At 41.7% G+C, this 27,965-nt stretch overlaps 1 protein-coding gene across 10 annotated transcripts in view; it reads left to right on the top strand.

Annotated features, from left to right (window-relative positions):
- Positions 1 to 448: 448 nt before the first annotated feature.
- DDI2 (DNA damage inducible 1 homolog 2) overlaps positions 449 to 27,965 on the top strand; it is a 43,670-nt gene continuing 16,153 nt past the window's right edge. For 2 of the 10 annotated variants that reach the window (XM_036255299.1, XM_036255311.1), the window contains exons 1-6: positions 3,342 to 3,594; positions 11,969 to 12,098; positions 15,067 to 15,303; positions 17,281 to 17,407; positions 20,392 to 20,519; positions 23,986 to 24,114. In XM_036255299.1, coding sequence (XP_036111192.1) covers positions 3,457 to 3,594; positions 11,969 to 12,098; positions 15,067 to 15,303; positions 17,281 to 17,407; positions 20,392 to 20,519; positions 23,986 to 24,114 — 889 coding nt within the window. In that variant the 5' untranslated portion in view covers positions 3,342 to 3,456. The other 8 variants (XM_036255300.1, XM_036255312.1, XM_036255302.1 and 5 more) reach the window with 8 other exon arrangements.

Below are 27,965 nucleotides of genomic sequence, written 5' to 3'. Positions count from 1 at the left end.
AGGAGGCGGCCATTCGATGTTCTCTCTCATTGATGTTTCTATCTCTCTCTTCCTCTCTCTAAAATCAATAAAGAAAATACTTAAAAAAATATAAAACCTTTACACTTATGTGAGGGAGGGAGAGTTAGTGATTGGAAGGGACTATAAGGGGGGCTTCTGAGGTAATGGGAATGTTCTGTTTCATGAACTTAGTGGTGGTCACACAGTTGTATTTAGTTTATGAAAACTGTATACACTTAAGATAATGGACTTTTCTTTTTGTATATTATACTGCAATAAAAAGTTCTCTCTCTTTTAAGGAGTTTATTGGCTTTGCTTTTATTCAGTGTACCAGTTATTGTTGCTTTGTAAGAAACCACCCAAAACTTACTCATGTAAAATAATCATTTTATTCTGCCCACAGATTCTGTGGGTCAGGAATTTAAAAAGAGTACAGTGGAGACAGTTCCATGATGCCTTGAGCCTCAGCTGGGAAGACTCAAAGGCTAGAGATGACTCAACAGCTGGGATTGAAAGCAACTGGAAGTGTCTTCATTCATGTACTTGGTGGGTTTTCCTGATGATTGGCTTTGATCTCAGCTGGTTTGTTGCCTGAAACATCTACACATGTTCTCTCCGTTGTCTCACTACTTGGGGTAGTTTGGGCTTCCTCACAGTATGGCTGCTGGGTTCTAAGAGCAAATGTTCCAAAAGAACCAGGCAGAAGCTATATTGGCTTTTATGACCTAGCTTCAGAGGTCACACAGTGACACTTATACCAGAGTCCAATCTGCCATAATGACTCAAATGGAGAGACATGCATGTCCTCTCTTACTGGGAGGAATGTCACAATATCATTGTAAGAATACCATATAAGATGGGAGATACTGTCATGATCATCTTTGGAAAATAAAACCTGTCACACCTGGATACCTGAGCACTATTTTTAAAAAATGTAACAAAAATTAATCAATTCATGATTCAAACTTCAACTGAATCCTTTACACCACCTGGCAATCCTACATCATTTCTCTGCTGAACTTGTTTCAACTTGGCGATGGTTTCAGACCTCCTCTGCTATAGTAGGCGCTATGCGTGTCTCACCTAACACCCATTCCTACCCCCTTATTCCCTGTCCCTGTCCTTGAAGGAGGTGAGAAAAGCTAAACACTCACTTTTTTAGCCTTTTTGGCAACTATGTGACAGTTCTAGTCAGTGAGATATAAATAGAAATCTACTAGGGTGCTTCTGGGCAAGCTCTTGCCTTGAACAAGAAAATGATACATGGAGTGGAGGCAGCCAGCCACACTGTGACCCTCAGGGAAAGGTCCCCCTGCTCCTCCACCTCCTCTCTATTCTCCAGATGACGTTCCCTGTTCCTTTATAGAGAAAAGTTTTCAGCTTGTCATTCTCTTGTCACCAAACTTACCTACTTACCTGCACACCATCCTGTTTCCTCCTTCCCTTCCATTACAATAGAAGAGGGGTCCCTACTCCATGGGTGGGGAAGTGGGGGGTAAACAGGGAGATGCCAATCTTGCATCCATTTTATCTTCCTCTTTCTGTTCTGGTTTTCTGATGCACCCTCATGTTCTGGGCCTCTCACTCATCAATGTCACCTTAAACAGGCCATTAAAGTAGCAAATATTTTATCCTGTGGATTCTAAGCCAAATAAAGGTACTGCATTAGGCATTGGGGTATGCCAGTGCTAAGAAAGAGACAGCCCAAGTAAAGAGAAAACTATTTACAAGGCAGGGGAATGAAGCCTTGAAGAGACTGAATCACAATGTGGCTGGAAGGGCAGAGTGTACAAAGGGCTGAGGAGGCTGGACTGGAGAGGAAGACAGGCCAGAGTGAGCAAAGTGCTATGTACCAGACAAGGTAATGGTTTTGGTTTTAACCCTAAATCATTGGGACAGGAAGTGAATTAATCTCTCTGAGCCTCAATCTCTACTTCGGAAAATACATTTTAGAACTATTTGCTTAGTTCTCAGTCTCTGTACTTGCTTCAGAGTGCTTCAAGGGCAAAGACCTGTACAGAGGTGAGCAAAAGTAGGTTTACAGTTGTGAGCATGTGAAACAGTTCATTCTTTTTTTAAAATATGTTTTTATGATTTTTTTTTTTAGAGAGAGACAAAGGGAGAGAAAGATAGAAACATTGATGTGAAAGAGAAACATCAATCAGCTGCCTCCTGCACACCCCTTACTGGACATTGAGCCTGTAACCCAGGCATGTTCCTTGACAGGAATTGAACCATGGGACAACACTCAATCCACTAAGCCACACCCACTGGGAGCCACACCCACTGGGCCAGAGAGTATTCTTTTTTTTTTTTTTCTTGACTTTTAGAGAGCGAGGAAGGGAGAGGGAGAGGGAGATAGAAATATCAATGAGAGAGAACATAGATTGGTCACCTCCTGCATGCCCCCCACTGGGGATTTGGCCCACAACCTGGGCATGTGCCCTGACCAGGAATCAAACCATCCACCTCTTGGTGCATGGTTGACGCTCACACTGAGCCACACCAGCCGGGCCAGAGTTTGTTCTTGTATTATTATTTATTTACTAATTATTGTATGATTTATTTATATTACTTGTATTTTTATTATTCTCTTATTAGTTATTATTTTGTATCCTTACTTATGATTTATCTTTTAGGTAATGCCGACTGATAATTTAACGTACTTTTGCCCACCCCTGTATCTTTTTATTATTATTTTTAATTCTCACTGGAGGATACTTCTCCATTTATTTTCAGACAGAGTGGGAGGGACAAAGAGAGAGAGAAACATTGGTGCCTCCCCCACGGCCCCAACCAGGGCCCCAGCGAACTGCAACCGAGGTACTGCCCTTGCAGGAATGGAACTCAGGACTCCTGGCCCACTGGCCGGGGCTCCAACCGCTGAGCCAAACAGGCCAGGGCACCCTCTGTATATTTAACACATCTCTTGTATCTGCATGGTAGGCACTTAATAATGCCTATTGGATGAATAAGATGATACTCTGGAGTCCCCCACAGACTTCAGTTATTAATCCATCAGTTAATACTCTTTCTCATTCCTCTTTTCCCTCCCATTCTTCTTCTCCTTTCGCACACCTCCTATAATCCCTTTCTGGCTTCCCGCCTCCCTTCCTCTCCCGCCCCCTCCGTCGCAAAGGCGGAGAAGACAAGGCGGGCTTTACGGCAGCCGCGTTGCGGCGGGGCGGGGCGCTGGGCGGCGGGAGCGCTTGGCGGCAGCGGTGGGAGGCAGGCCGGCAGGCAGGCAGACGGAGTCGCAGGCGGGTGGCGGCGGCTGTGCTCGCTAGTGAGGGCGGGAGGGAGTGAGTCACTGAGCGTGTGTGAGGGAGGAAAGGAGCGAGCGGTCGAGCAGGCAGCCCGCGCCGTCCTTCCGCAGCACCAGCCAGGCCCTGCCGCCGCCCGCAGCCCTGCGCCGAGGCCGGGCCGAGCCGAACCGAGCTGGGTCGGGCCCGGGCCATGCTGCTCACCGTGTACTGTGTGCGGAGGGACCTCTCCGAGGTGACCTTTTCCCTCCAGGTCGACGCCGACTTCGAGCTGCACAACTTCCGCGCGCTGTGCGAGCTGGAGTCCGGCATCCCCGCAGCCGAGAGCCAGGTACGCCGGGCGGCGAGCGGGGCCTCCCTCGGGAGCGAGCCCTCCCGCCTCGGGGCCTCACGCCCTTCCTTTGCTGCTGGTGAAGACTTGGGGGTGGGGGAGCAGGATGGCCTTTTCTCAGCTCGCCCCTGCATCGGGAGGGAGCTGGAATCGGTAGCTGCCCCCACACACACACTCTTAGCGTGGGGTGGGGTGCCCGGGAGGGAGCGGAGAACCTGACCTCAGACGCACCCACTGCAGCCTGAGGGGCGCGTGGACTGTTGGGCGGCCCGCCCTACCTTCTGGCTCTTTGGCCCATTCTCCCTTAATAGCTCCAGTTTGGGGTGTCGTGGTGGACCTAAGAAGAAGCCCTAGGTTTTCAAAAGTTCATATACAACCTGCTTCCCCAACCAGAAATACCAGTTTGGATCACTGGTAGATGTTCACCTGCACTTCTGGAGAGGGTTCCTGCTTACGTAAGCGTAACTTACCTTTAAATGTATAGATTTGCGCTCTAAGCGAAGGGAAAAGTTTGAGACTGACACTGCCTTGTTTTGAGGCCTTTGAAAATGCTTTTCCTCTTTCCCCTACCACATTGGTTTCTGGTTAAATTCTCTAAAAAAACAAAAACAGGTTATGAGTGCACTGTTTGTTTCTCTGGTTTCTTCCCTGGTGTTAGGCCCAAATCCCTTTTTTTTCCAGGTCACAATTGAAGTTTGGATCAGGTCAAAGCTCAGTGTTTTATGAGGATATTTGCAAATCCACTATCTTCTCAGAGTGATTTGCTTGTCTCAGTTCCCAACCCTACCCAGCTGGGTGGAAGAAGTTAAGCTGCTCTTACATTTTTTAAAATTTCTATTATTTTTAATCTTCAGCTGAGGGTATTTTTCCACTGGTTTTTTAGATAGAGTGGGAGGGAGGGAGGGAGGGAGGGAGAGAGAGAGAGAGACATCAATTGGCTGTCTCCTGCAGGACCCCAACCAGGGCCAGGGATCGAACCTGCAACCGAGGTACAGGCCATTGATTGGGAACTGAGTGGGTTGGAGGGTGAGGCTCTAACTGCTGAGCCAAACTGGCCAGGGCTGCTCTTACATTTTAAATAAGCTAAGTAGTTTATTCTCAAAGTGCTTTGGGGCTGCCAACAAACAGAATTGGTGACAATAACACTGTGGCCTTCACATTAACATTTAAATCCTGACTTGATAAATCTAAATATTAAGAAAACTAAAGTTTGCCAAGGCCCAAAAAGGTACATCTTGAATTCCTACTGCAGTTATGAAATAGTTCTAAAAACTATTGCCCAACTACAGCTTGCTCTGCCCTATGTTATGGTAAACACACAGGTTAATATTTTCTTCAGAAGTGAGTATGATTCCTTTGTGAACTTTATAACTTTGACATAAAGCTGAATATCAAAAAGAATTTATTTCAGGACACTGTCACTCAAATACGCAGTCTGGCAAAAGCTACAAAGAAATTAGTAAGAGGGATTTTTTGCAACTTCTATAAAAAGCTAATCCACAAAAACTCAGGAACCAGTTCCTGTCAATGAATCCCTCAAGTGGAGAGCAAGGAAAGGACAGTTTAAATAGGGAAGGAAAATTAACTTTTAAATTTTTGAAGGTGTTTTTTTCCTCCCATTCTCCTCTCTCTGGCTGTTGTATTACCTTGGTTATAATCACCAGCTGGTAGGGGAAATAAAAATTAAAATGTAAATTGATTTTGTCACTAGGGCTTGGGAGAAGACAGATGTAACACGAAATTTAAATAAATTAAAGAGGGCTTAAGATTGAAAAACAGTTGTATGGTAAAGGCAGGCACTGTCCTCTGCCAGCTTAGAATATTAGGAATACCTTGCCAATTGAACAAATATGCTAACTCCAAATACTTCTTTTTGTTGTTGTTGTTGTTGTTCTTCACCCAAGGATAAATTTTATCTCACTAGATAGAGTGGGAGGGAGGGAGAGAGAAACATCGATGTGATAGAGCCACATCGACTCCTGCACGACCTGACCAGGGCCGAGGATGAACCACAACCGAGGTACATGCCCTTGACCGGAATTGGACCCGCAACTCATTGGTTAGAGGGCTGTGCTCTAACCTTTGAGCCAAACTGGCCAGGGCTCCAAATTCTTATTCGCTAGGTCAACATTTGGCATTTACTTCCATCCCAAGCCATGTTAACATATGGAAACCTGGGCTCCAACTAACGTTAAGCCTGTATTACATAGCTGTAAACAACTCCTGTTTTTCAAGTTTGTTCTGTTGGCTCTATTGTAACCTAACACAGTATCTATTTTAAGATGACTGGTGGTCGGTAGTCTTTCAGTTGCTAGTCCGTCTTTCGGTTGCTAGTCCATCGGGCAGGAACAGATCCACCCTAGAAACGTGAGTCATTTCCTTTCACCAAATCATAATAGTAAACATCATTATAGTTTTTTGCCCACAAATAGATCATCTTCACTCACTGAGGTCCCCTCACCTTTACCTCCCAGAGTTCTTCCAATTATTTATCTTCCATTCCTGGCCTCCTTACCTCATTCTCTTCTTATTTACCTTCTCCATTCTCATCCTTTACTTCCATTTCTAAAGGGAATATATGTGGGTGTGGGTGTATTTATTTATTTATTTATTTATTCCTGGCTATTCTTTCCTGTCACTATATGTCCTGACCAGTGGTCTCTAAACTTTTTCAATATTTTATCCCTCTGAGTAAAATATTTTGAAACATGCATCTTTGTGATGCATATAAAATAAATTATATACACAAACTAATGTCATGTGCATTATATATGTGTGTGTATATTGCATATATGTGATAACTATAAACATCAATTACATACACATGAAGTAATACCTTCCGTACATTATAAACAGGCACAGAATAGAATTTAAGAAAGGATAAAAATGAAATGGAAATTCTAATATTTTTGTTTTCTTTCCACATCCTTCAAGTGTTGTCTTGCATTAAGGATCACTGGTTTTAGAATTCAGTCTTTCACAACAGCATCAGTTGTGCATAAGCAAGCACTTGTTACTTTTTAACATCTCTGGTCTGGCTATAGTAGTTATAATGTGACGATAACAAATTTAGAATAGCAACCATCTCTACTTGCACATGTGACTAAAGCTGGGTGTGTTCCATCTCTTAGTACAAGTGTGGGCTTGGAAGCCAGTCATGGCTCTGTTTGAGGCTTTGATGCAGACTTGGCTGGGCAAGCTTCAAACAGTTACCAGAACTTAGCTTCACTTTAATGTCTTTGTGTTTTTGAAACATTGTTATAATTTACCCCTGTAGGTGGCATGTGATCAAGAGGGTGCCGAATGTAGAATGTGTAAGGACCCTCAAATGAAAGACATTTTTAAATGCCAAATAATAGCAGTAACTGTATGATCCTGGAAATGCAGCACTGCACACAGCATGAGTTATGGTTTGTGAAACACTGTTTTAAACCAGTGGAAACTGAAATTTTCTATTGTAGCTGTTTTGGGTGTATTTATTTTTGCAGGTACTTTTCATGTGTGTGTGGTTTTTTTTTTTTTTTTTTTATAAATACTATGTAGTCATTATAGAAAACTTGCAACATAAAGAACACAATTACTTATTACCTCATCACTCAGAGATAACTGCAGTTTACTTTTTAGTATATTTTTTTTATAATCTCTTCTTTCCTTTATATAGTTAAAATGTGCCTTTTAAACATATGGCCTGAACTTTATAAACAATAGCTTCAGCCAACACTACATTATCAGCATTTACCTATGTATTATAAATTCTTCAAATGTATAATTCTAATGGCCAAATGATATACCATTGTATAGATGCACTACACTTTATTTAACAATTTCTCTATTGCTGGGGGTTTTAATTGGGAACATTGGAAGGGGTTATGAGTAATATTTGCATACACACACACACACACTCTTAAGGCTGTGTCTTCATTTCTGATTATTTTCTCAGGATAAATTCTTAGGGAATTGTCAGGTCTTTTGAAAGGCTTTTAGTAATTGTTGCCAACTTACCTTCCAGAAGTGTTGTGAAAGTCAAGCTATTGATTGCATGGGATGGTGTATGTAGATCACTTGGCATATAGTGGGCTTTCAGATCATGGAATATGCTATTATGAAGCCATTCAGATGTGATTCCAAGGGTTTTGTGGCCGGTTTATGAAATCGTGTTATGATTTCTATTGATTGAAGGCACTCGTTCAGAGGCCAGAAAACATTTGACATCATCCTTAAAGGTCTTGGAGTTGTATGAATTAGTTTATTGTTCACTGGTGATTAAGATCAAAATCTAATCTCTAGGGTGCTTCCTGGAGTGACTACCAACAGCTGTGCCACATCTGCAGATTATTAAGCCCTGTAGCTGAAGAAATTATCTGTCCTGTTGTATGCCTTTATAACTGTCAAAACTTGAATTTTGAGCTTTGTAGCCTTTGTGTTGGGTGTTTTGAATGGTGGAAAGCATCACCAATGCCATTGTCGAAACTCATTTATTTTGACTGGTGGAAATTTGAACTCATGGTCTGATGGATACTCATATTAAGTTAGAAAATCGTTCAGATTTATTCTGGGGCTTAAGCTGCAAAATAATTGTCTTTCTTAGACTCTTAAGCTTATTTTAACAAAATGAAATTAGTTCTTTCCGGCAATGATAATATTATCTAAGCTTTTGTTTATTTCATTTGTGTCCTTGGATTAAAATGGAACATACCTGCTGCTTTGTCATTGTGAAGAATGTTTGCTCCTAACCCACATTTTCCAGTCTAGTATTTTTAGGAAGTTGGGGCAGATAGCAATATTCCATTACAGTAGTGATTACCTGGGTCTTACGTTTTTATTGTTAGATCAGGGTGCCCTCCTTTAAAATTAAAATTATACGTCTCCTGGAGAAAGACTGTGCTAACTGAACAGTGGGGTGGTGTATGGCCTCTGTAAAATGGGAATCCAAAGAGTGAGGAGTTGGTAGTGTTTCTTTCTTCATGTTCAGGGCAGGGGATACATTGGCAGTGGACACTCCTTTGATCCCCCTGGTGAGTATAGACCCTTAATGGTGGTAGATGGCCTAGTAGCTCTTGTTAAGTTCACCCAGATAATTTACCAGACCACTTTGGACTGACTGGGAAAGTTGTATGTGGTACTTCATAAGAGTATGGGCTTTAAAGTCAGGCCCATGTTGTTCCACTCCCAGTTCTTTTTGTAATCACTTTGTAGCTTCAGGTCACTCATCTGTTTCCCTGTCCATAAAATGGGGCAAATAATGCCTGTCTCTTAAGATGATTATGAGACTTAAATGAGAGGATATGAGGGTTAAGTAAGAAACTTAAGAACCTAGTGTGATGCTGCCACTTCATAGACATTCTCAGTGGTAGCTGGCTGTCTACTATTTTAATAAGGCTTTTCACATAGCATTTCCAGCCTAAAGAGAATTCAGTGATCTTGTGGATAGGAGCATTCTGATTCTCCTGGTTTTGATTTCTTGTAGATAATTAAATGTTCTCTTATAAGTATAGTTAGAATATGTCAACTATGTATCTAAATATACTGATTGTTGAACTTCTGAGATTAGGCTTTGGACCACTGGTACCTTCAGTTTGGTGGCTTCACAATGTTGAGGCCACCTAGTGGGAACAACCTGCATGGCATTGCTCTTGGCATGCCCCTTTTTTCTTGCTGCACCCCTCTACCTGTAACACTTGTCATTTCAGGCTTGCTTTTTCCAAGCAATTCTACAAGTTATAAAATGACTCTTGGGTTGTATTGCAAACAATCTGTTGATTCTGGTGTGTTTTTACTGTGAAATAGATACTTAAATAAGAGAGTGTGAATAAGTTGATAGTAACAGTTGCACTCTCTTGTAACATGTTTTAAGTTTGCAGGTGAGGGAAAGAACTAAATACTTTTCTAGTCATGTGTAGAATGTATAAAGTATAATCAGACCTACAGACTCGGCAGATCATTTTTTGCTCATGCCTAGAACTTTTTTTATTTTGGAGAGAACTAAATTCAGTTTCCTGTTAGTTCTGTTCCTATTTCAGTGCAAATTCTGAAAGCAGATATGACAGATCTTTTTTTTTTTCCTGTTTAAATACAATTTAAATCCTGTGTTATTTATTTTTTTGTTAATCCTCACCCAAGGCTATTTTTTTCATTGATTTTTAGATAGAGTGGAATGGAGGGGGTGAGAAAGAGAAACATCAATGGGAGAGAGACACATTGATTGGTTGCCTCCCATGCAACCCCGGTGGGACCTGGGAATCAAACCTGCAACCCAGGTACTTGCCCTTGTCCAGGAATCAAACCCATGACACTTCGGTCCACTGGCCTATGCTCTAACCACTGAGCCAAGCTGGCCAGGGCTAAATCCTGTATTTTTTAGGTTCTGTGTCAGGCATTCGTAACTTAAGAGGACATGTGAGAAAACACTATAAAATGGTAGTGTGGCAGAGACTTGGAAGAGACAGCGGTGGTGATGATCTAGCCCCACTGCTCGCCTAGCAAGGGAGAAATGGGAAGCCTGGACCAGCTGAGTGACGGTCCCCTGTCAGAGCCAGGACAGAACTCAAGTTCCTCACTTTGCACGTGGCCTGGTGAAAAGCGAATCCTCAGTAAGAAAGCCTTTCAAAGCCTGAGTTTATCCTGAATGCCCCTTTGGAGTATAGTGATGCAGGGAGGTTTTATGTTCCTTCATGGTAAAATTATAGGGTTGCCTCTGTGTGTTCCTGTTCTTTTCAGAGCACATTGTTTCACCTATTTTTAAGTGCTCAGGCTTTCTTCAATGTGATTGCACATCGTAAAAATATATCTTTTTAATTTTATTTATTGATTTTTAGAGAGGGAGGGAAGGAGAGACAGACAGACACATCAATTTGTTGTTCCATTTATTTATGCATTCATTGGTTGGTTCTTGTATGTGCCCTGACCTGGGATCAAACCTACAACGTTGGTGTATCGGAACAGTGCTCTAACCAACTGAACTACCCAGCTAGGACCTATAAAAATATTTTTATTATTTATTCATTTATTTATTCATTTATTTATTTATTTATGGTACGTGCCTCTAGTGGGAACCAAACCTGGAACTCTCTGATCCGCAGGCCGACGCTCCAACCGCTGAGCCAAACCAGCCAGGGCTATTCCATCTGTTTTAATTGTTCTTTTCAGAATGCCTTCCACTTTTATCTTCCAGTCATAAATGTGAGTGATAAAATTTTGGGGATGGTAAAAAAGAAAGAAAGAAGAATGCAAGAAAAGTGGGACTTGCTAGTATGCAAGATCATTTTTTAAAACGGACACATTGGGTCCTGGCCAGGTGGCTTGGTTGGAGCATCGTTCTGTACATCAAAAGGTTGTGGGTTCAATCCCCACTTGGGGCACATACAGGAGGCAACCAGTCAGTGTTTCTCCCCCTCTCTCTCTCTGTGCCCCTCTCCCTCCCTTTTTCCTCCCTCCCTCTCTCCCCTCCTCTCTCTAAAATCAGCATATCCTCAGGTGAAGATAGATAAATACATGCATACATACATACATAAAGGACACATTGGGATGTAATGTGCAATGTGATAACTAAAGTTAATAGTGTATCATATATTTGCAAGTTACTGAGATAGTAAATCTTAAAAGTTCTCATCACAAGAAAAAAGATTTGTAACTGTGCAAGGTGAAAGATGTTAACTCACTGTAGTAATCATTTTGCAAAATTCACGTATCAAACCATCATGTTGCCTATCTAAAACGAATACAGGCCTTTATGTTAATTCTATCTTCCTAAACCTGGAGGAGGGAGGAAGCAGGTGCATTATTTAATAATATTGTAGTTTGCATACCCAGAGTAAATTATTCCCATTTCTCTCTCAAAATTAAATCAAGTGTTATCCACTGCTTCCATAGATTCATTCATCCTTTCAGTCAACCAATAGTTGGACATTATTTATCTGACAGGCCCTGTTCTAGGCATTTTGGATATGGCAAGCAAAGCAAAGTCCTTGTCCTTAAGTAGCTTACATTTTAGTAGGGTCAGGAGGACAATAAAAAAAATGAATGTACATGTTAGGTGAAGGTGATTAGAACAGGTCTCTGAAGAGGTAATGTTGGATTGGAGACCAGAAATGACTGGGGAAAGAACATCCCTTGGGTAGAGAAGAGTAAATGGAACAGCCTTGAAAGGAAGTCTTTATCTGAGAAACAGTAATTGTTATGAGATCAGGTCATGGAGCCAGCAGCCATTGTTTGGGCCTAGAGGTGATGAGGAGGGACTGGCTTTTATTCTAGGTGTGATGGGAAAACTTGGGAGGGTTCTGTGCAGGAAGTAACGTTATCTGATGAAGAGGAAAACTACACTTTGCTCCATGGTATTTCTCAGTGCTTTGTACTGTTACATCTTTTCTGGTTGTAGATTGTCTATGCTGAAAGACCTCTCACAGACAACCACAGGTCACTGGCGTCTTACGGCTTGAAAGATGGAGACGTTGTGATTTTACGCCAGAAGGAAAATGTGGACCCTCGACCTTCAGCGCATTTTCCAAGTAAGACATCTCAGAATCGGTTCGCATCCACTGACACGAGCATGAGTAGATAGCTTAGCATAGTGGTTCAGTTTTGGATTAGCTTTTAATTCAGACTACTAGGGTACAGATCCTCACTCTGCCCCTTTAACTCAGCTCCTAGAGTTGATGTGAGAATAATCCATGTAAAACCTTCAGCACATAGCGAGCCCTTAATAAATGTTAGCTTCTGTTATCAATGATAATTTTATCCTTGGGAAGGACTTGAGAGGCTACATATGCCAGATTCCTGGCTGACTCGCTATGTTGCATCTGGAGTTGAGTAGCAGGTCTTTGCAGTCAGCCAGGTACCTGCACTGACATGTCACATGATCTCTCTTAACTCAGATGTAGGAGAAGAGAGTCCTCTTTATAATTTACTGTCATTAACAGACAAGAGGAAGGGGGAAAGAGAGAGGGAGAAACATCAATGTGAGAGACAAACATCGGCCCATTGTCACCCTAACCAAGAATCGAACCTGCCCCCTTTGGTATACAGGACTACATTCCAACCAACTGGCCAGCGCTAAAATTCTGATTTTAAATAATGTCTTCTAAGTTACATAGCTAATAAGGGAAGGTATTGGAATTAAAACTTGGTGCTTTTTTTCATTACACTGAGCTTTATGAACATTAAGCAGCTTTCTCACCACCTTTGTTAATTATGTAAAAAGGAAGTGTTATTTATCTTTAATGCTCCATCCAGAGTAAGTGTTTATAATCTGGAATCTATACATTGCAATTTAGGGAGTTTCTGTGTCCCCAAAATAAGCAGAATTGTGTAGGGTGGGCATTAAGTGGGAGCAAGACTCATACCTTGCTTAATATACTCCTAGGGGTTTATGATCTACAAAAGTTTTATAAGGTTCTGACGTGGAACCAGTTGATGAAATGTGTTTGTTTTTCTTCATTCCCTATCATATCCTGATAGGTTTCTTTAAACAGTGTTTAGTCTCTAGGTCACTTGGTTTTAAAATTTATGGTAACAGCTGATAGGCGTCCAGGTGATGCCAGTCCCTAGCTTAGAACACAGTGCTTCCATTCAGCCTGGAACTGGGGCTCGAAGAGATCAGGGTTCCTCCCAGATGTTATCACATTTCTCCCTTGGGGCTACTGCTGAACTTCAGGAAGAGTACAAATATGCCGGTCAATAAAAACCAAATCTTCCTTTGATCAATTTGGTGAGCTTGTTAGTTCTGGAAATGTAACTGGTTTTTTTCTGTACCATCTCATATGGATAAGAGAGCCAGTAGGTGAGGGAGAGGATGGCATCTGGTCTATAAGGTAAACAAGTTTTTCATAATTATTCTGGAGTGAACAGATTTTCAAGATAAGTGTAACAGTGTTGGAGATAAAATTTCTCAACCCACAAAGAAGGCCTGCCCCATATGTATTTTGTTAATTGGTATATTTTCCCTCACAAAGATCATGCCATTCACTTCACCTTTTCATTGGTTGGAAGTTCATACACATGCATACACTACTAGCTGCCAGCTGAGGTCTGTTTGAAGAAAATGACTAGTTGAGCCCATGCTGAGAGGCAGAAACCTTAGTCTGAGCTTAAGCATTCCCTCCTATTTGAGCTCCAAAGGCTTCAGGATAGCCCTAGGGTGGGACAAGTGTGACCATCACATACATTTTGAGGTTGGAGAAATGTGGATTCGTTCAGTCCTAGCCCCTCATTCTGACTCTACTTGTCTTTTCTTCTTCCTTTTTAAAAACAAAACTATTTTTATACAGTAGCTTTATTGAGATCATTCACATACCATGCAATTCACTTATTTAAAGGATGATTTTCAGTATATTCAGAGTTGTGCAACCATCACTACAATCAGTTTTAACACATTTCATCACTTTTTTTTTAATCCTCACTTGAATTTTTCTCAAATATCTTCAGATAGAGTTGGGAGGGCGGGGGAGAGACAGAGAGAAATATCGATGTAAGAGGGACACATCAACTGGTTGCCTCCCAACGACTCTAACCAGGGCTGTGGATGAACCGCAACCGAGGTACATGCCCGTGGGTGGAATTGAACCCCCACTACTCTTTGGTCCGAGGGCTGATGCTAGACGCTGAGCCAAACCAGCCAGGGCACACATTTCATCACTTTAAAAAGAAACCCTGTTAATCCTTATCTGCCCCCAAGCCTCCTAGCCCTGACAACCATTAGTCTACTATCTGTCTCTCTGTATTTTCCTTTCTGGACATTTCATATAAGTGGAATCATACCATATTTGGGTCCTTTGTGTAAGGCTCCCTTTCATTTTACTTTCGTTTTAATAAGATCAGCTCCGCCTGGAGTGTGGAACCTGGGAGTTGTAGCCTCTAAACCTGTTATATCTATTGGTGTATTCAGCACTGGGAACCTGTGCAAGTTATTTTTTCTTGTTTTTCTCTCTGGTAAAACGATTACACCTGTCAGCTCCCCAGGGCTTGGAGAGAGGTAGGTAGCAGTGATGCACAGATGGAAGTGTAAATCTGAAGGGCTAATATGTTCAGCACAGACTTGTAGAATTTAACATCGAACATTTATGCTGTGCACTTGATATGTATAGTGTTTTCTGCCCAAGGTGTCAGGGTCTTTAAAGCATATGTCAAAGCAGACCAGGGTTTTTCTTATGAACCACATTACTTTTTATAGTTACATTTGAGACCAGCTTTAATTTTTTAAAAACATCTATGCTGTGATATTTTTATAAGCCAAAAATTTGGGGTTACTACCATAGTCTGCTTCCCTCCACTTCTGTCCTCTTTGCCCCTTGTTTACTCTCAGACTGTCTTTGATTTCAAAGTCAACACGAGAACCTCGAGCGAGAGCGGGGCATCCGAATGTCTATGATTACCACTTACTGCTGTTACAAACCAACCATATATGAGCACATGTTCTGTTTCCTTCACGTGCTTGCTTTTACAGATCATTTAAAGTAAACAATCAATTTTCCCCAACAGACTTACCCCGAATAGACTTCCGTAGTATAGCTGTGCCCGGCACATCCAGCTCCCGGCAGCGGCAGGCACCAGGAGCACACCAGTCCCACTCATCTCCCGGAGAAATAGCTTCATCTCCTCAGGGGTTGGACAATCCAGCCTTGCTCCGAGACATGTTGTTGGCCAACCCCCATGAGCTGTCCTTGCTGAAGGAGCGCAATCCACCCCTGGCAGATGCTCTGCTCAGTGGAGATCTTGGTAAGCGAAATCTGAAAGGCTGTCAAGCTGACCGGAGGTAAAGTAGCTGTATCACAGCAAGTGTGGAGAAATTCACGCAACTAAACTAGTGTGTTCAGCCCACTGTGTCATATGATTTATTGAACATAGATCATTTTGTCTATGAGAGGTAAGTTAGTGCTAATGTCAAAGGCTGAGTAATGGACAGTAGTGACAGTTTTAGGGATGCATAGAGTTCTGAAGTCTGGCTAAACCAGCCCCTTCCATTTACATTTTTTTCCTCATTATTTTAGTAGTACATAACCCAGGTACTGATGTTTTAACCTGTTAGTCCTTTAATTAAAGAGAGCACCGGCCCTGGCCAGTTTGGCTCAGCAGTTGAGCGTTGGCGTGCGGACCAGAGAGTCCCAGGTTCAGTTCCTGCTAGGGGCACGTACCACAAAAAAAAAAGAGAGAGAGAGAGAGAGAGAGAGCACCAATAAACCTGTTTATGCCTTTTTGTTATAGGAAACAGGTTCAACGCCTTTAGCCTATGTGGCAAAATGCATTTAACAAAACATTAATTGTTAGTCAGCTTTATAAGTAAAGTTTTCTTTGTAAATTTCTCCAGTTTTCCTCAGGTTTATAAAACTGTACTGATTAAGTTTTAAAACATAACGGGTACTTAAGGCATTTCTCAACAACCATTTTGCAAATTGAAGTAATTTTTACTATAGAGAAATGTACAGATTTTAGGTATACAGTTCATGGAGTTTTGGCTAACTCATGTATCCACCACCCCAGTAAATACCTAGAATATTTAGCCCTGACCAATTTGGCTCAGTGGTTAGGGTGTCAGCCCTTGGACCAAAGGGTCGTGAGTTCGATTCCTGGTCAAGGGCACATACCTGGGTTGCAGGTTCGATCCCCAGCCCTGGTTGGGGTTGTGTGGGAGGCAACCAATTAATGTGTTTCTCTCACATCAATATTTCTTTCTCTCTCTCCATTCCTCCCTCTCTCTCCCCCTTTCACTCTTTCCAGAAAGTTATATCAGGTTCTCTTCCATTAGTTTCCTCCCCTTATAGGCTACCATTGTTCTTCTGATAATCATTATAAGTTAGTTTTGCCTATTTTTGATCTTCATGTAAATAGAATCATACAGTATGCCCTGTCATGGTAGGCTTCTTTCACTCAACTTAATGTTTTTAAATCCATGTATATTATGTATATTTTTGCACATGACCATTATCTTGATTTCTTTCATTTCTCATGCAGCATATTTAATTATCAAAGACCATGACGATGGCACATTTAAGTTTACATATTTAAATGCACCCCCATTTAAGAAACAGCAAAATAAAGGTGATTTGTCTAACATATAGCAAGCAATCTTTCCTCTTTACTAATTTTCCTGCCTATTACCCATCAAGTAATGTAGATAGGCTAACAGTAGTTTGCATTTTATTTGTGCTTTAAGGCAGAGTGTTAGAAAGGAAACGAAACTAGAAGAGGAAGAGGGGTTTGTAGTGTTCTGTTTTATTTCCAGACAGTAGAATTATAAGAGCAGTGGGGAGGGGACGAGTGGGGTCCTTGACCTGCCGCGCAGATATCATTCCCAGATTGACATTGAGAAATTGTGTTATGTCTGAGTAGAAACAGTGTGGTGGGTGACTTCTTATAAGACTAAATGATTTTCCAGATACTTTATTTCTTTATACTCAATTTAGGTGAAGAGGTAGTCTTGCCTCAGAGAATAGAAAGTAAATGTAATTGCTCACTTAATTTTTAGGCATCTTGTTGTAGAGTGCTGCACCTGAAATCTGTATAATTTTGTTAACCATTGTCACCCCAATAAATTCAATAAAATGGGGGGGAAAGGAGTATGAAATGAAGAAAATTAATTTCTAGGAAACTTTTCTGCATCTTTTATAGTTATATTTTGAGAACTTATCTGATGTGGAAAAGTACTAATAAGGAATGAAAATGTAGTGGTACTTAAGATTTTCCCTCCTTTTGTAGAGAAATTTTCTAGGGTCCTGGTGGAGCAGCAGCAGGACCGAGCCCGGAGAGAGCAAGAAAGGATTCGTCTCTTTTCTGCTGACCCTTTTGATCTTGAAGCTCAGGCAAAAATAGAAGAAGATATAAGGTAATGATGCCTTCGCCTAAACAGCAAGAGTTAGAGAATGGAAACTTCCCAAACTACAGGCTGCCTTGTATTAGTCAGGCATCTGCTTTGAGGTAGATTCCTTGTTTTGCACTTAAGATAGTAAAGACACCCTGACTAGCCCACAGTGTCATTAAAACAACTGCAGGTGGATGACCCCAGGACTAAGCAGAAGCCTCCAATTTGGTGAGACTGCTAGGCTGGCTATACAGGCTAGTTGGAACCTCTCCTTGGACATACTATGTGAGCCCTGACTAAAGCCTGGGCTTGAACGTGATGGATGAGGAGAGAGAGCTCTGTACAAATGAAATCTTGTAGTCCTAAGTCTTTTTCCTTCCGCAATTCTTGTTCTGGCCTCTGGGTAAACTGCCTGCCAGACAACATTTCCAGCTCCAGTTCTCCAGTGCTGTGGTTCTCACCTGAGGCTACTTTAAAACCACCTTATGAAGCTTTTAAAAATGCAGATACTTGGGCTCCACTCCCAAATATGATGAATTCAGATCTTAAGGAATGGGGCCTAAGCAGGTACAGTGATGCTGATGCCACCTTGGTCACATTACTAGTCAAGCCAGATGTTGCTCAGTCAGTCCCTTTGAATAAAAAAAAACAGCTGCTACCCCTCAACACCACCACCCTCGTTCAGTTTTTGTGGTTTATTGTGATGGTTTTATTATAAAGAAGACCATAACTGTACCAATACTACTTTTATAGGGGCTTTGTCATCATCTTTGGCTGCTTACATGAAGCCAAAGTTGGTCGTTATATTTTACTGCCGACTTGGAAGTTAAGTAATAGTTTTCTTTCCTATTTCTCTGACTGCATTTGAAATCAAAGAAATGTAAATTGGACACCAGAATCACTTGACAGCCCTAAGCCATTCACTTGTGTTCTTGTTAAATGTTCCCATTAATTGTATCAGAAATGTTATCAGAATTAATGAATATCTTTGAGAAACATCTCACTAGTTAAATCTACCCAGAGAAACAGGAACAAGCTTGTATTCTCTGAACTAGACTGCTTTATAACTATAAGGGAATCTTACATAATTCTCAAGAATAATCACAACCCAGAAAGCAGGAGGCGTGGGAGGGAGTGTGGTGAGGCATCATGGCCAAACCATGGCACTGAACTAGTGGAAGAGCAGAAATGAAATGAGGCATATCCCTGCACCCAGGGTAAGGTAAAGGAAATGGGGTAACACATACATTCCTTCCAAGGAGAAAATCTAGTACCTCTAAAGAGACTCTATGTACAGAGCCCAGAACAGCCAGAGTAACTGGTGTTATCTCAGAAGATTTTTGCTGTAACTTAACCTTGGTTGGAGTCATTGCAATATCAGGAGTGCATAGTGCACGACTAATTTCAGATTATTTCTAAACTTAATAATGTGCAAAGGGAAAAGCTGTGTGATTATCAAATGTCTGTTAAAGTTTTATTTGGTATTCCCAGTGACTGCACTGGGAATGTGTACACTGAGATATAATAGCTCACACGTTTGCCTAAGTTAAAAAAGTGTGCCTTTGATTTTCTGAGAAGCTTAATATTTTAATACAAAATGGCTGATAAAACCGTCAGTTCATTTGAGCTAGAGTATCACTATAGAACGGACAGTTTATTATTATTATTATTTTCCTTTATTGATTTTAGAGAGAGGGAGGAAGAGAGAGAAACATCGATGAGAGAAAATATCGATTGACCGCCTCCTGCATGCCCCTCACTGGGGATTGGGTCCGCAGTCTGGGCATGTGCCCTGATTGGGAATCGAACCGGCGACCTCTTGGTGCATGGGTCAATGCTCAACTACTGAGCCACACCAGCCAGACCAAAAAGGACAGTTTAGAGCAGGGGTCAGCAATCTTTTTCCATTAAGGACCAACTAGTAAATATTTTAGGCTTTAAAAAAAAAAATAGCTTAGGCTTTGCAGGCCACACTGTCTCTATGGCTGGCACTCACTTCTGCCAGGGTGGTACAATACAGCCAGATTTAATACCAGTATATAAATGAATGACGGGCTATGTTCCCATAAAAGCTTATTTACACAAACAGTGGGCTATAGTTTTCTAACCCCTGGTTTTTGGTGTAATTTATCCAAACCTTGGACCTTGTTTTGTTACTGTCTCAGCCTTCAGGTAAGTGGCCTAAACCATGGCCTTGTTTCCATTAATTCTGGTCATATTTGGGTTTGTTTTGTTTTTTTTTAAGCAAGTTGAGAATGGAGACCTGAGATGCTAGAGTCAGTTGGAACTCCCTTTTTTATGCTTTTCCTGTGTAAGAATTAGGATGTTCAGTTTTTGAAGAAATTATTTGATGACCAGGTGAACAATAATTCATGTGTGTGTGTAGTTTGCTGAGTGGTAGCTGGGTAGGTAGAAGGACTTCTTTTTAGTGTTTCTGAACATCTGCTCTTATGTTGGCATTGTATAATGATCTTTCTACCTCTCAGCAGTCCTATAATGGGAATCATCCTCATTTCACAGATTAGAAGACCCTGTCTTAGAGATCAAGCAGCAGATGCAACACAAGCAGTCAAGACATCTGCATGTTATATTTGCAGACAATTTGCTATGCACTGGACATAGGACATGTACCCAGATAACCAGTAAATCCTCACTTAAAATAGGAGCAGTCACGAAATTCTAACATTCTACAGGATAAAAAGGGTTATGACCCTTACTCTCCAGAAGTTTCTTTTTCTGTTTCTGAGCTTATAAAGGAAACAAACATAGTCATTTTACATGAGGGTAATTTGTATACCTTTAATCTTCTGCTAACTGTGTAGCTCACTGCCTCCTACTAAATCACAGACTGCAGGGTAGCGCCCCAATCTCCATTTCAGTGAGTCAGCTGCTATAGTTGGGTCAAAAGATATGTACAAATCTGTTTGTAATGTTGTGACCTTGAAACAGATCCCTCTTCATGGAAGTAATGCTTTTAGTTAAAAGTACCTGGTTTTGGTTTATTACAGGCAACAGAACATTGAGGAAAACATGACGATAGCTATGGAAGAGGCCCCGGAAAGTTTTGGCCAAGTAGTGATGCTTTATATTAACTGCAAAGTGAATGGACATCCTGTGAAAGCCTTTGTTGACTCAGGTGACGTCTTTCTCTTTTGTATCTTTGTCTCTCCATCCAACATTCTGACCTGACGTAGGTTGGAGGGGAGACCCTGGTGTTCGTTAAAGATGGCATTTGTTCTTTGGCTGGCTAACCAGCAAACCTGGGGTTACTGTTTCACTTGCTGATCTTTTCTTACATGTGATAGGTTTGTTTCTTGAATCATTTCTTCACCAGTTTTGTATTTGCGGTTTCTCCTTTATCTTCCTGCTTCCCTTATTTGGCATCCTGAATTCCTAGGATACCTCTAAGGAATTGAGGAGTCGTTGGGTTTAGAAGGGGCGGTAAGAAGGAGCTGTGTGCAGCGTGGGTGAAACCAGTGTTTCTGCCTGGTCTGTGTGCCATCACTTTGCCAGGAGCAGTGAGTGTAGGATACAGGGCAGGGTTCTTGCCCTGAAAGAACAACAACCAGGCAAGGAGGCAGGGAGTTTTGAGCTTGAGGATTCAGATAGTCCTTGTACTAACTGTCACCTTATCTCTCAGTAATGACTCTGCTTTTTAGTAAGACCACACACGGGTAGCACCATGTGGGTGTGACCGTGGTCTCATGTCTTAATTCTGGGTATGACTCCCTACAGTAGAAAAAGCTACTCAAGTTAAGTTTTCTTCCATTTGTTCATCCACAAATACTTGAGCACGTGCTAGGTTTCACTATTGGTAAGTTTGTTTTAAGATGCATATATTCCTGGGAAAAGTAAACTGCTGATAATTCCGTTTTTTAAATGTCTGTTCAGTGTTGTGCGCAGGGCCTTGTGCCGAGTGCTTGGGGGTAAAACTTACTAACTGGTGCTCCAGAGGACTCCTGTGAGTGAATTAGACAAATACATAGGAGACCCTAATATAACACTCAGTGTTTATTGAGCCCTTACCGTGTGCCAAGCACTGTGCTAATTCATGCTAAATTAACTAAGGTGCTTAATATATATCATCTTACTCACTTTTACTTAATCCTCAGTGTATCCCCCATCAACTGTGTTCTACTATTGTCTCTATTTTATAGGTGAGGAAACTTAGACACAGAGAGGGGAAGTCACTCTTCCAGATATACAGAGTTCCCCAGAAATAGATTTTGGATTCAGCCTGGTCTGCTTGATGCCGAACTCTTAACCACTGTGCAAAAATCATATGCGTATTGGGTAAACATAGAAACCACATTCTCTGACTGGGATGCTCGTGTGGCTTTAAAAGAGAGGGCATTTGCCCTGGCCGGTTTGGCTCAGCAGTTAGAGCATTGGCCTGCGGTTCAGTGGTTCAGAGAGACCTGGGTTCAGTTCCTGCTAAGGGCATGTACCTTGGTTGCAGTTTGTCCCCGGCCCTGGTTGGGTTGTGCGGGTGGCAACCACTCGATGTGTCCCTTTCACGTCGATGTTTCTCTCTCTCTCTTCCTCTCTCCCTCCCACTCTATCTGAACAAAGAAAAAAGAGAGGGCATTTGAACTGAGCTGTCTTCACAGGCAGAGAAGTGGGGCTTGGAGCTGAGACCTGAGAAGAGACAGGAGAGCGGTGAAAGGGACCCTTCTCATCCTGGGTTGCTTCCTGCACATTAGTAACTAGCTTTTGTGGAGTAAAGTAGGGAGGGGGGAAGAAAAAAGAAAATTGCCTTCCCAGATTCCCTTCTTCATTATTTATGGGCCTCTTGAATCTAACCTTCCTTAAATTCCAAGACCTTCCAGTGCTCATAAAACAAGGTGCCTGATGAGTAATACGAACAGGAAATGTTGGGACTGAATTTGAGGAGACATCGCTGGGAAAGGACAGTCATTTGGGGAGGAGGTGGACCTTGAGCTGGGCCTTAATGCATAAGAGGAATTAGAGAAAGTGGAAGCAGGGAGCGGGGTACTCTACGGGAGGGTCAAAGTGAGTAAGAGGCAAAGGGGACACACTCCTCCTGGTAAAGTGGAGGGTTTAGAGCATTTGGAATATGAGGCTGTGTCTGGGACTGTCTGGGCTGCCGTAGCAGAACACCACGAGCTGGGTGGCTTATAAACAACAGAGATTTATTTCTCATAGTTGAAGCTGGGAAGTCCAAGATCAAGACGCTGGAAGATTTGTGTCTGGTGACCACCTGATTCCTGGTCCATAGATGGCAGTCTTCTCCCTAGGTCCTCACATGGTGGAAGTGGTGAGGGAGTTCTCTGGGGTCTCTTTAGGGACACCGACCCCTTTCACGAGGACTCCACTCTAATGACCTAATCATCTCCCAAAGGCCCTACATCTTAATATCGCGTTGGGAACTAGGTTTCAACATGAATTTTGGAGGGATACAAACATTCGTTCTATAGCAGCTGGAAATAGCGTGGCCCAGATGAGGTGGGGTCTGAAGCTGTGGTGATGTGGGTGGTTTGCAGCTGGTCTTATAAAGAGTAGGAGCCATTGAGGATCTTTGAGCAGATGAATACGTGATCTGAAGAAGGAGATTTTTTAGGAAGACAGAGACAGTGTCAGATCTGGAGAATTCTATGCCACTATGGGTCAGAACTAGTTCCTTGTTTTAAATTATATTTCCACAGAGTGGTTTGGAAAGCAGAGAAGTTGTCCATTAGCAAGGGGAATAGAGTGTGTGCTAGGCTGGTTGCTGTGGTTGGAAGGAGGATCAGAAAGAGCAGAAATTGTATAGAACTTATTAACAGGATTGGACCAGAGTTTGAGAGTGGGGAGAAGGCTAAGAGAGTGGGGTCAAAAGTAAACAATGCCTAAGTTTTATAATTGCAAGAAAATAATTCCATTGGCAGGAAGAGAAATCCAAAGTGAGAATTATTTGGGAAGAAAGTGTATACCTTCTTGGCTTTGCGATAGACATGTCCGACACACAGGAGTGTGAATGAGTCTGGGAGAGATGAGCATTGTAGGTCAAGACTGGAGGGGTTGTCTTCCCACAGCCATCTCCAGCTGTGGCGGAGTACCCGTCACGGCGAGAGGAGAGCCCGCACCGCCCGCTTCCCGGGAGGGAAGAGTCTGACTGTTGGAGCAGACAGGGAGTTCACTTCCAGTTTTTTTTAAGAGACTGTATGATGTATTTTTTAACTGGTAAATTAGAGTGTCCTAAAGTTTGGAGTAAAAATAACCTGGTGAGATGTTTAGGGATACTCTGTGAAAACGGATCAGAAGGTAAAGTAGTACTTAGCATTTCTATCTATAGACAGTTTGACTTTTTGAAAGTTTTTTCCAGGTAGTTTTGCTTCCCGTTGGGAAAGTTTTTAAATAATCATTTAATTACTACATTTAAACAAAATATTCTTACCCTCGATGTCAGGTATCGACACAGCTTCAGATTCCACTGTGGAACTGAAAGTTAAACTAAGTGTGGCAGTAAACCCTAGGTAGGAACAATGTTGCACAGACAAAAGCCTGTACTTGCTTTCTGCCCTGTTCTTAGTGCTGCACTTTCAATCTTACCTTAAATGTGGGTTTTGTCTTTATTATCTGATATTTCCCTCCACCTCCAGGTGCCCAGATGACTATTATGAGCCAAGCTTGTGCAGAAAGGTGTAATATAATGAGGCTGGTGGATCGTCGGTGGGCAGGGATCGCCAAAGGAGTGGGCACCCAGAAGATTATTGGAAGGGTACATCTAGGTGAGCGAAAGGCACTGGGAGTCTTTGTAGGGTAGTGGATTTAAAATTTTTTCTCTTGGACAGGTACGTCTGATCCAACAAGCCTTAACCCTAAAAATTTAAACTCTCTATTAAAGTCATACCTATATGCATGTTTTCGCTGGTGGCAAAAATCATCAGTCCCCTATGTACTTCTGTTTTTCTGCTCCTTATAAATAATTCCTTTCCACTATTTTAGCAGATTTCTATTGGTGCTTGCCTCCACTTTCTAAATAGCATGTTTATAGTGCTGTTTACTGATATAACTGTATAAATACTATTGAGAGCATAGCCATCTAATTGAAAATAATTGCTTTTCCTCTTCTTGGAATTAATAATTGTCGTTGTTGTTGTTGTTGTTGTTTTGTTGTTGTTGTTGTTGTTGTCATTGGGTTTTTTTGTGTGTCACTCATCCCAAACACGTACCTGGTTGTGTAACTCTCCTTGCTACATTTCATCCCATGAAGATGCTTCTCCAGAGCCTGGCTGTTAGAGTTGCTTCATTTGTAGCTGCAGTTTTGGACTCTCCCTTGACCGGGTCCTGGAGTGTCTTTTCCTTGGTCTAATGTCAGACTACATGAATCCCGTGTCTTCCTCTTTTTATTTTGCTCCTCAGTTGATTAGAGCACATCTTCCAGGAACTTCCTGAGAAAAAGTGCATGGTAGTAAATTGAATCCTTAAATATTAGAACATGTCTTTTTTTCCCCTACATTCTGCCAATCTGGCTAAGTTTGAAATCATTTTTCTTCACAATTATTAACAGTATTGCTGTGAAAAGCTGGCTGCTATTCTGATTCTTGATCTTTTATGGGAAAATTTCCATTTCTGAAGGTTGTAGAATCTTTACTCTGACCTCAGTGTTTTGAAATTTCACAGTGATGTACTTGGGTGTAGCTCTTTTTCCATCCAGTGCGTGGGTGCCTTTCAATGTGGAAAATGATCCTGAGAATGAGTTCCCCCGTCTCAGGTGTCTGTTATTCAGGGAGGATGTGATCTCCTATACTGGACTTGTCCTGTAGGTTGCTTTTTTTCTTTCATTGTGTTCTTGGGGGGGAGGGTTTGGTGAGATTTCCTCAACTTTGCCTTCCAACCTTTCTGTTATGTTTTGTATTTTTTTGTCTTTCGTGTTAGATGGTTTTCTCAAATGTCTGGTGATCCTTGGCATCTGCTCATGTTGAAGAGAGGAACACCAAAAGGCTATTTGGAAGATTACTCGGGTGGGCAGCCATGGCGGTTGTGGGTGATCTGGAAGTTAAGTCTCAGTAAGCTTTCACTTAATCCCCTTGGTTTTCGTTAGGTGCTTGTGTTGTGTCCGTGTCTTTCTCCATGTCCACCTCTATTACAAGAGCCTCTGTTTCACTCTCTTGAGAAAAAAACCCTTTCAGCCTGCTGTTGAGGTAGAGGGAGGTACTCACCTGGCTGAGCAGAGTGCAGGAGAGGAGCCCCAAGATCTAACTGACTGCATAGACCTTCAACCATAGACTTTCTGCTTTGGACCCACCTCTACCCCTGTTTTCAGAGGTACTTGTTTCAAGCAGTTTTTCAGCCTCTGGGAAGTTCTGTGATGTTAATTGGGTTGCTTCTTAGTTTTCCTTACCGTCATCTGCTTCCTGTTTCCACAATTGTATTTCACTTGTCTCTTTCATTATTTTTTGGCCTTAGTGATTTTATGCTCATTGTAGAGAATTTAAAAGTATAAAAATGTAAAACAAAGCTAAAATACCTTAAGTCCTTTTAGGTGAGAATCAACCATTAATAATAGCATTTGGACATGCCTCTTTTTGGCCTTGGTTCCATGTGGTTTTTGTTGTTGTTGTTTAAGGTGGTCATATGACGTATAGAATTGTATATTCTGCTTTAAGAAAAATTAACATCCATAACGTTACTATGAATTTCATAAGCATCATTTAAGTAAATGAGCAACAGTCTGTTGTATAGGTTTAGTGGTCAATTTTTGGGATATATTTTTCCCCCCAGTATTTTGTCATTGTAACTTGGCACTGGATTTTTGTGTAGTTTTGTATGCACTGATTTTTTTTTCTAGCCCTGGCCAGTTTGGCTCAGCGGTTAGAGCGTCGGCCTGCGGTCCGGAGAGACCCGGGTTCGGTTTCCGCTAAGGGCACGTACTTCGGTTGCAGTTTGTCCCCGGCCCTGGTTGGTCGTGCGGGTGGCAGCCACTCCATGTGTCCCTTCACGTCGATGTTTCTCTCTCTCTCTCCCTTCCTCTCTCTCCTTCCCACTCTCTCTGTACAAAAAAATGGAAAAAAAAATGTCCTCGGTGAGGATAATTAAGATTTCTATAAGTACTGAATTAAAGGTTATGGATACTTTAAGACTGTTTGATACTGCTAACTGGTACCAGTCTGGTTTCTCCAGCACAGAGTGAATATTCATCTCAGTGTCCTTGTGCAATCAAGTCGTATTAGTTTTTACTTCTGTAATTTTCAGATGAAGCGGTTTCCTTTTCTTTCATTGGCAGTAAAGTTTTTTCTACCTAGTCTTTCTTTTATACTTCCTTTTTAATATATGTGTCTAGTTACTAGCATCTTCTTATTTTCTTTTACTAATTTGTATAGAATAGGACTGTTTAAATACCTTACTCTTGTATGCTTTCCTTCACACAGTAGGACTCAAATTGAGTAGGCATATCACAGATTGGTTGCTTCAGAGTCTGAGGTCTTAGATTTTTCATGGTTTTAAGTGAAAAGATACTAGAAAGAGACAAAGTAATACCAGTCCCTTGTGTCCTTCCTTGTAAACGGACAAGTACTATTTTGCAACTTTGGCTCTGGTCAGCATGAAGAAACCCTTTTAACAATAGGAGAGCTGTGCCATGGATAGAAAGGCTCAATCTGTTGAAGATGGTAATTCTCCCACATTTATCAACAGAGTCCTTGTTAATACTGTCCAAATCCCAATAGGTTGTATGAGTGTGTGTGCGCGCGTGCGCACACTAATTTTGATGTGCTAATTTTAAATTTTATGGGCTCTTTACGTCACACACACAAGTCAATTCAAGGTTGATTGAAGACCTAGATACACCCAACAAGGTGGCTCAGTTGGTTGAACATCATTCTGTGCACCGAATGATTGCCAGTTCAGTTCCTGACCGGGCATATGCCCGGGTGTCAGGCTTGATCCCTGGTCGGGGCACGCACAGAAGGCAGCTGATCAATGTCTCTCTCTCTCTCCCTAAGCATATCTTCAGGTGAGAATTTGAAGGGAAAAAAAGGACCTAGATGCGAAGGCAGAGTCAAAGCTTTTAGAAGAAAACATAGGAGGATATCTTGCATAGGGAAGGGGTTCTTTCAAGATAGGAAGGAAATTATTTGATAAATTCAGCCACATTAAGGTTAAGAACCTTTCATCAAAAGACATCATATAAAAGTGAACAAACACAAGCTAGGAAAGAATTTTATTAATACGTATAACTAATAAAGGATTCATATTCAGAATATACACATATTTTGTGTGTGTGTGTGTCCTTCAACTTGGTAAGAAAGACAATATAAAAAATTACATAAGTACTTTCAGAGGAAACCCAAATGGTTAATAAGTATATAAAAAGTCGCCTAACCTATTATTCAAGGAAATACAAAATTACTTAGATTAGCAGGATTTTTAAATCTGACCGTATTGAGAGTTGGTGAGGATGTGGAGCAGTGGGCTTTCATGCACTGCTGGTAACATTTTAGAAAACCACTCAGCATTACCCAGCAAAGTTGAGCCTAATGTCCCCTGGGACCCTGTAATTCCACTTCTTAGAATATCCCTTAGCGAATTCTTGGCACACCAGGAGACAGGTGCAGAAGTATTCATGTTTGCATTGCTG

This window comes from Molossus molossus, unplaced genomic scaffold (genome assembly GCF_014108415.1).
Source record: "Molossus molossus isolate mMolMol1 unplaced genomic scaffold, mMolMol1.p scaffold_m16_p_12, whole genome shotgun sequence".
NCBI classification, from domain to species: domain Eukaryota; kingdom Metazoa; phylum Chordata; class Mammalia; order Chiroptera; family Molossidae; genus Molossus; species Molossus molossus.
The sequence above is the reverse complement of the archived record's forward strand: the minus strand, read 5'-3'. Positions and strand labels throughout refer to the sequence as shown.